General features: G+C 39.1%; 1 protein-coding gene across 2 annotated transcripts in view; it reads right to left on the bottom strand.

The window, feature by feature from the left end:
- Positions 1–233: 233 nt before the first annotated feature.
- aaas (achalasia, adrenocortical insufficiency, alacrimia) overlaps positions 234–8,727 on the bottom strand; it is a 10,770-nt gene continuing 2,276 nt past the window's right edge. The window contains exons 3-15 of one of the 2 annotated variants that reach the window (XM_014000079.1): positions 7,807–7,862; positions 7,626–7,717; positions 7,506–7,552; positions 5,922–6,020; positions 5,696–5,839; positions 4,026–4,271; positions 3,836–3,896; positions 3,659–3,749; positions 3,467–3,560; positions 3,143–3,210; positions 2,976–3,057; positions 2,817–2,901; positions 234–465 (exon numbers count right to left, since the gene is read on the bottom strand). In XM_014000079.1, coding sequence (XP_013855533.1) covers positions 313–465; positions 2,817–2,901; positions 2,976–3,057; positions 3,143–3,210; positions 3,467–3,560; positions 3,659–3,749; positions 3,836–3,896; positions 4,026–4,271; positions 5,696–5,839; positions 5,922–6,020; positions 7,506–7,552; positions 7,626–7,717; positions 7,807–7,862 — 1,318 coding nt within the window. In that variant the 3' untranslated portion in view covers positions 234–312. The remainder of the gene's footprint in view (positions 466–2,816; positions 2,902–2,975; positions 3,058–3,142; positions 3,211–3,466; positions 3,561–3,658; positions 3,750–3,835; positions 3,897–4,025; positions 4,272–5,695; positions 5,840–5,921; positions 6,021–7,505; positions 7,553–7,625; positions 7,718–7,806; positions 7,863–8,727) is intronic. The other variant, XM_014000080.1, reaches the window with a different exon arrangement.

Below are 8,727 nucleotides of genomic sequence, written 5' to 3'. Positions count from 1 at the left end.
TTTGCTACTGTTTAGCTAAGTTTGGCTTTAAGCTAGCGTATTACTTCTTTTAGGTTTTAGCCAATGTTGTGCCTTTTTTTTAAACTAGCACTTGACTCTATTATTTGGCTAGTATTTTGCTAACCTTTTTGAGGTTTACCAGCTTAGTTTCAGCTTCTTCAGTAGAATCTTGCTGCAAACCCATTTCTCTAGTTTGACTTGTCTCTTTGACAAAGAAGCCAAAGCCACTGGAGGAACGTTCTGTACAAGTTTATTAACAAAAAGATGATGACAAAGAAGATTAGATATGGTGAGGAGCAGGACGATGGTCCGTCAGGAGATGAGCTCTGTAAAGAGCTGACTGGAGAAGTCGGCGTGCCTCTCTTGAGGGTGAGGCAGCGGTGGACTCCCACTGAGGCCAACGTGGGGGAGGGAGGAGCTCAGGAAGTAGAAGGGCACGTGAGTGATTCTTCCGCTGGACCAACACTGAGAACAGAGACAGACACATTCATCTGGAGCAGGTGGAGAAACAGGTTGGCTCGTTTGTTTATGAGTGATTCTGCAGAACAACAGATTTATTTCAATACTGCTCGAGGAAAAACAAACAGGAGCTGCAGAGAGTAATGTTTCTCAGCTGGCAGCAGGTTATTTAACCCTTAAATAACCAGGTCTGTTATCTGTAAGAGTCAAACTATAAGACAAAAATGTCACAACAAATGCGTGCTGTAATCAAAGCTAAAGGTCAAATATTTGAATTGGTGACCTTAAATTTGCAAATATGGGTTGTTGGTTCAGACTGTATTAATAGAAGTGTAGCAATGTTGTCACGTTCTAGACATGATGGGACTATTGCTTCTACAGTTATCAAAAACTTTGCAGAGGTATGATAAACAAAGGTCAGTCAGTTAAATATGTATAAATATGGTTTAATATAAATATGTATTTGGTTGTGAACACCACCATGGATTTGAATATGAAATGAACAAGATGTGCTTTGATTGAATTTGAAGGCAATTTCAACCAAAATCAGGTGAACAGAGTTCAAACTACAACAGTTTGCAGATGTGCCTCCTGCTTTTCAATGGACTAAAAAGTAATGGGACAAATGAAAAATCATAAATCAAACTTTCACTTTTTAATATTTGGTTGCAAATCCTTTGCAGTTAATTACAGAAATCTGGACATCAGCAGACGCTGGGTTTCATCCCCGGTGATGCTCTACTTCCTGCTTGTTCTTGATGCATGTTCCCTTCAGATTAGTTTTCAGCAAGAAAAATTCATGCTCAATCGGATTCAAGTCAGGTGATTTATTTGGCCATTGCCATTGCATTGCACAACAGTCCACTGGTCAGCTCATTGATCACTGTCTGATCATTGTCCATCTGCACTGTGAAGCTCTGTCCAATGAGTTCTGAAGCAGTTGAATATAAGCAGATAACATTTCAGAATTCACTCTGCTGCTTTTGTCAACATCACAGACAAGTCAACAGTCAAGAGAAGACTTCCTTCACCAGTGTGAATACAGAGGGTTCACCACAAGATAAAAACCACTGGTGAGCCTCAAAAGCAGGAAGGCCAGATTAAAGTTCACCAAAAATCATCTAAAAAAGCCTTTACAGTTCTGGAACAACATCCTATAGACAGATGACACAAAGTTCAACTTGTACCAGAGTGATGGGGAAAGAAATGTATAGAGAAGGAAGGAACTGCTCATGATCCAAAACATACCACCTCATTAGTGAAGCATGGTGCTGGTAGTGTCATGGTGTGGGCATGTGGCTGTCAATAGAACTGGTTTCTTTATATTCATTGATGATGTGATGCCGACAAAAGCAGCAGGGTGAATTCTGAAGTGTTTCGAGCAACATTATCTGCTCAAATTCAGCCAAATGTTTCAGACCTCAATGGATGGAGCTTCACAGTGCAGAGAGACAACGATCCTCAGCTTCCTGCCAAAGAAACCAGAGTTTTGAAAGGCAAAGAAGTGGAACGTTGCACAATGGCTGAGTCAATCACCTGACCTGAATCTGATCGAGCATTTCACGTGCTAAAGACAAAACAAGGAAAATGATTCAAGAAATGCCGTAAGTGAAGACAGTGTCAGCAGAGGCCTGGCAAAACATCACTGAGGATGAAATCCAGTGTCTGCTGATGTTCCAGACTTTAGGATGCAACTGACTGCAAAGGATTTGTAACTAAATATAAAAGAGAGAACGTTTAATTTATGATTGTTAATTTGTCCCATTATACTAAAACGTGAGAGGCACAAAAACTGTTGTAATTCGTACATTGTTCACCTGATTTGGATGTAGAACCTTCAAATTAAAGCTGCAGTTAAAATACATCGTTTCATTTCAAATTCATGGTGGTGATTACAGCCAAAAAGATGAGAATTGTGTTGATGTTGGGTCTCTAAATGAGTTTAAGTCTCTGTTATAAACTCATCTGTTTAAACAGACATTTGAGTCTGAAGAGCAGGATCATTAGGCCAGCCTTTGCTGTTGTTTGATTTCATTGTTCATTTTATTACTGTACTTTTTTCACTGTTTTTATGTTATGCTCCTGTACAGCTCTTTGGTTTTTATTGTGCTTTATAAATAAACGATGATGATGATGTCCAAATATTTACGGACCTGACTGTATATCATATCATATACAGTATACCTCATATTATTTGTATATCATAAGGTATTGAACATCGTAAGAAGGAAGAAAAGACGACTGAATGTAATTTTTTGAACTCTCTAAGATGTTAAGCTGCTCTTATCAGCTGAAGCCACACGTCTCTCCCAAACCATAATCAAACCATCAAAGGGGGTTTATTTGGTAAAACTGACCACAGTAAGCAGAGCTCCATGTCGGAAGTTTGGGTGGAACTGCATCAACCTGGGCTCTGTGCCCGGCTCCCCCTGCACAAAACCACTAGGAGGAGAATGAACAGTCAGTCAGTGCAGGCAGGACACCCAAACATCACTCAGACTAAACAAAGTACAAACCTGGGTAAAAGCTCAAAGATGGGGCTGGCTCTTGTTTTAAATACGGCAATGACTGCGGGTCGGTTTGCTGCTTGTGGATCACCTGAGGCAAAGGATGAGAGCCGGATCAGTCACTTAAACCTAAATACCGAAGAGCTCCAGGAAGCCAAACAAAAGAAAAGAGTGACCTTTAAGAAGCACAGCGAGTCGCTCTCCTCTGGGATCCCAGGATACAGACTGAATCTCTCCTCCAACACTGACACACAAACAGAACAGAGAGAGGGTAAGGAACACTCTGGAGGAGATCCTCAATCTCATCTCAGTGCTTTTCTCTGCTCCACGCTCAGTGGGTCGGCTGTTTGTTCTTTAAACAAGCTGAATGGCACCTGTGGTCCTAACTGAGGCCAAACGACTATGATGCAAAGATTAAAGGGTACCAACAAATCTGTTTGCATTTGAGCATTTCTTTCATCTAATGATGGCCGATGAGTCATTTAATTATGCTCTCTTACATGATGTCTCCATCTGGTGTTTTAAAGGTCGTCTCTGATAGGTCAGCCACAACGACTGCTGCCTGTGGCCCTTTGATTGAGCTTGTAGGGAGGCCTGAAGAAAAACACATCACATGACTTTTACTTACTTTTTAACAGTAAAAGCTGCCAGCACACATACAAGTTTATTTTGTGTGGACGGAGGGATTTAACCTGGTGTTCCGGTGAAGGTCAGAGCGTAGATAACCATCTCTCCTTGAACAGTGAAAAGAAGCCGACTTCCATCTGGACTCCAGCAGCCAGACTAAAAGAAATGAATCAACATTATTTAAAAGACTTTTCTGCCACCAAAAWAAAAAAAAAAAAAAAATTCAAACACAGAGATTTTACCTGACAACGACCCTTTATACACGGCCAGCGCTCACAGGTCCACATTCTGGTCTCCCAGACCCTAAAAGAAAAATAAAAAGGTTTTCTTACCCATGTAGAAAAGCTTTCAACGCAGCAAATTCATCAAATGTTCATAAACACTCCTCTCAGGCAGTAGATTAATAACAAAATCAGAGGTTTTTCATTAAACCTGAACAAGGCGGACGGCGTGGAGGCCAGGACGTGGCTGCCGTCTGGCGACCAGGACAGGAAGGTAACGCCGCCGCCTCCGACGCGCTGAAGGGGCACGCAGCTCTCTGCAGCGACGTCCCAAACCATCATGGCCGTGTCCATCGGTGAGGCCGACAAGAGGAGGGAGCCGCTCGGAGACCAGGCGATGGACGTGATGGGAGAGTGGCCAGGACGGGACAAAACCTGAGCGCAGCCGGACGAAGGCCTGAGTGCGTCCACGCCAGGGACAAACAGGTTGATTCAATCAAAACCCAAGCTGTATGTTAGCTTCATGTGTCATTTTAGCATCTTCAGGTTTATTTTTCTTTTATAGATTTACTCAACAACTATTCATGCCTCATCATTGGAAAGAGTTAACTCTGGCTAGTTACAAGAATACAAAGAAAACATCAGTTAAGAAACTTGGTAAATTACACATGAATTTACCCAATTTGTCCCATAACTGACATATTGTCTTTGAACTTAGTTCAGCTAAAGTGAAACAGGAAGTGACATAAGAAAGTTTGTTTATTTAAACATTATTTGAACTCTGACTCTTCTTCATCTCTCTGATAATGACTCAAAATTATCTAAAGAAACATCAGAATCCTCTCAATCTGTTGTTAGCTGTTGTAGCAAGGCTCTGTTTACCTCCGGACATTCCCCTGTGACATCACTTCCTGTTATTTCACATGCAAATATCTCAAAAACTGTTAATCTCAGCAGCATAATTTTTTTTGGGAGGCGGGGGGCGATGTTTTATCAGTTTTATCAACTTTCCCAAAATGCATTCACGTTTATAACACAAATTTACAATGTCACACATACATCTCACCCACAACCTTTAATGCCAGAGAAGTAAACTAAAGAAGCAGAAAGAGCACAGTTTGCCGAATTAATCAGTGAGAAGCTGAAATTTCCAAAAAAAAAAGGAATTTAGATGAAAATAGCTAAAAAATAGCTAAATTTACAAAAAAAAAGTTTGCAGAAAGCAACTGATAGAAGCACAGAAGGCTTTAATTAGAATAACAGCTAAAAAATTAGAAAGATAGTTGGAAAAGAACAAAAAAACAATAATTAGCAAAAATTAACAGAAGTAAGCTTAAAAAAGCACCAAGTTAAAAAAATACAGTAAAGATTTATAACTATTTTTGAAGGATTTTAAGGATGTTGAATACAGCTCTATTCATTTTCCATTAAAAAAATGGCAGAAACAGCTAAATAGCACAAACATTAAAATTTCTAAAATATCACCGTTAAGTCGTAGACTGAATATCCTGAAGGAGTTGAAACGTTTTCACTTATAAGTTGTTGAAATGGCACAAAAATTGTGGCACAAAATACGCACTGAAAATCGTACAAAAAAAAGGATCTCATAGTGTGGCTGCCTGATGAGCATTTACACTGTTGTCTTATTTTGAAAAATGATGGAGTTGTAATAAAAAGCTTTAAATAATATCTAACATTTCTTAATATAAAACAAAGGAAATGACATCCAACAGTAGTGTTGGTATTTTTAGCAATTTGAACCATTTGGCAAGAAAAATATCCAATCTCCTAACAACATGTTGAACTTTATTTTTATTTTCTAAACATTTTTCAATAACTGAACCCTCTTAAGGAGCCAGAGAGGCCCCTGGTTTTACTCACCTGGTGGACAGGGAGCAGGGGTCCACGTGCCACACCAGTAAACAGTTCTGGCAGGCGACGGCCAGCGCCGACGCACACAGAGGCTTCCACTGCACCGCTGCGATGTTCTTCTGCAGGCGGTGCTTCAACGTGGGTGTTATGGCACTGAGGGGAGAACAGGACAGCTGTCAGTGTCTGCTTTTATCTTAGCGTCACTGCTCTCCTTTTAAAGTTTTAGCTACGGCACCTTTTGGGATTGTAGATCTTGATGGAGTCGTCCAACAGGGCGACGGCAAATTTATCAGTGTGAGGATGCCAGGCGAAGGCTCGCACCACACAGTCGGGCCTGGAGATACAGGAAGGATGGGTCAGTGTTTCAACAAAGCAAAGGCTTCAGAACGTACAGAACTACATGTTCACTGAACTGGGTTTAGCTTCAAGTAGATCTCCTCGTTGTAGATTTTAATGACAAATGATTGAACTGATATTTGGAATATAAAACACAGCTCATGTAATCACAGTTTTAAACCTGACAACAGCTGCAGTTCATCAACTTCTTTTCAATAAAACACAATTTTAGGCAACTAGACATGAAAAATAAAGATTCCTCACCACAAACCAATTTTTAGCCAGAGTTTTAGATTAATGTCATCTTATGTAATGGAGGTATAAAGAACAGCAGGAGTGAGTCTTTACCATATGATCTACTGTAGCAGCGAGGGTGCTAACCAGAACAGGCAAGTGTCTGGATTTACCATTACTGTACATATTGACAAAATAGTGAATAATAAGGACTAATTTTGTAAAAAAAAGTAAAGCTATTAATGATAATAATGCAAATAATGTTTTAGAGCGTATATAAACTATCTAATGTATATAAAAATGTCAGAAAGCTGTGTGTGTTATGGATGAACTAAAAGAAGAGAAACTGGAAAATGTGTCTCATTTCACAAATAAACAGATTTTATCTTATTTACCTCATTGTGGATGTGATCTGAGCAGAACTGGAGCTAATAATGTAGGTTTAAAACTAAAATAAGCATATAAAACCAACGTAATCACTGTTAATTATTGAAATGGTTAGCAGATATTAGCTTCTGTAGCATATATTGTTATACAGAGTGTAGCACTCTGCTAAACCATGCTATAATTTAACACAAAATTCTTAAATATTATAAGCTGGTTTAGCCTCTGATTTATGTCATATTTACATAGTGTAAAATAAAATTATATATTTGACTATTTTTGGGGTTTCTATTTGACAAACCTGAACTGTTGAGAAGATGGTTAGCTAATAGTTGAGACAAGTTTCGTTCTAAAGTATCACCCAGTGAACATTTTCTACGTGTCGACTGGTAAATATTTATTATTATTATTATTTATGACGGGTAAGAAATATTAATTATACTTTAAAACTATTTGAAGTCATATTTTTTTAGATCATTGTTACTTATAAAATGTATATATTTTTCTTATAAATCATTTGCTGGTTTACATGATTGTTGAATGAAATTAACATAACTACAATTATATTAACTAATTATAAATAGATTACAAATATGAACAACACAGATCCAGCTGGGCTTGCTGTTAATCAAAGAGTTGCTTTGTCAGCTGGGAGTGGTTGTCAGCGTACACGCTCGAGTGTGCGCTGTGAGTGACTCTGAGCTGCTGCCACATCAGATTTAAGTTTAATATCAACAGATAAACACAGCTGACATTGGTTAATGCCAGGTTTTGCAGCATTAGTCAGCGTTCGCAGAATGAATTTAGTACGACTCTCAGATACTACCACACACACAAAACTGCAGTTTAATGAACTGCCACTTACCAGTTCAGCACCTGGGAAAACTCAGCGATCATGTCCTCGCTGCTCAGCTGCAACAAGAAATGAGCAGGTAAATAACAACAACAACAGACCTGCTGAGTGGAGATATTTAACCATCCTTACTGTGACGTGAGGAAACAGGGAACCGTGGAACGAGGAGGCCCATCGGAGCAATGCCAGGATGCAACCAGACGTCACCGACAGCCACTTTGGCACTGAAAGAGTTACAGCGGAGAGTCACCGGGTGCGCACAGTGTGCAGTGACAGGAAGTTCAAAATCTAAAAGCTTTAGTGCATCACGTACCCTCTGCATGTGAGGTGGTGATTTCATTGAGCAGCCCAGAGAGCCCACCGTCCCTCCTGAAGACACAACTTTCATAAATGATCTCTTAAAGCGACAGAGTTAAAATCCTCCTCCAAACATTCTGACAGCAGCTGCTGCACGCAGAGAAAGGAACATTTAAAAATGTCTGCTGATTTGCATGACTGAGGTGCAGATGTATCCATTAATTTAGCTGGGAAGCTTTTTGCTCTTTTTCTTTTGGCTCTTTTAAAACTTTGGACTGAGTGCTCACACAGGACTGCAGTGCTCGTTAAGATAAAACATCTGTGGTTACTCAGAGTGGCATTCAGGTGTCTGAATTTATACATTTAAAATAACATGACTGACTCCAACAAATACTAGAAATATTAATGTTTCTGTTGTTGGTTTAATTGAAACCACAAACAATGTGATGTTCATTACAGACGTAACTTTCCTGTCAATTACTAAACTCACAGTTAACAAAACAGAGACTAGAGTAGCTCAGGTCTGTACAACCTTATTAAAGGCCCTGTCACAACAGACAACTTGTGCCAACTTATGAACTTGCAACTCTAATGCTGAAAAAGACTGGATTTTTAGGATATTAAAAATAAAGTGGCCAAAACTTATGGGTTTCATGTAAACTAGGTAATTAGAAAAGACACTGGAATGGACAATACGTGTCAGTTAAATTAAAATTATATGATTAGCTGGATGTGAACAAAACGGATTCTAGAAATTTACAAACCATAACTTAAATTTAAAAATGATTAGCTATAAAGCTTTTCCAGGTCTTTTCGCATAATATGATTATTATTCATGTATAATACCATCTCGAGTATAATACGATCACTATTTTTTGAGCTTCAAAAGCATAAAAATCTAATCATCAATAACCTGTGTATCATACTACCCCCGCCC

Source organism: Austrofundulus limnaeus, unplaced genomic scaffold (genome assembly GCF_001266775.1).
Source record: "Austrofundulus limnaeus strain Quisiro unplaced genomic scaffold, Austrofundulus_limnaeus-1.0 Scaffold2679, whole genome shotgun sequence".
NCBI classification, from domain to species: Eukaryota; Metazoa; Chordata; class Actinopteri; order Cyprinodontiformes; family Rivulidae; genus Austrofundulus; species Austrofundulus limnaeus.
This window is presented reverse-complemented; position numbering and strand designations above follow the sequence as displayed.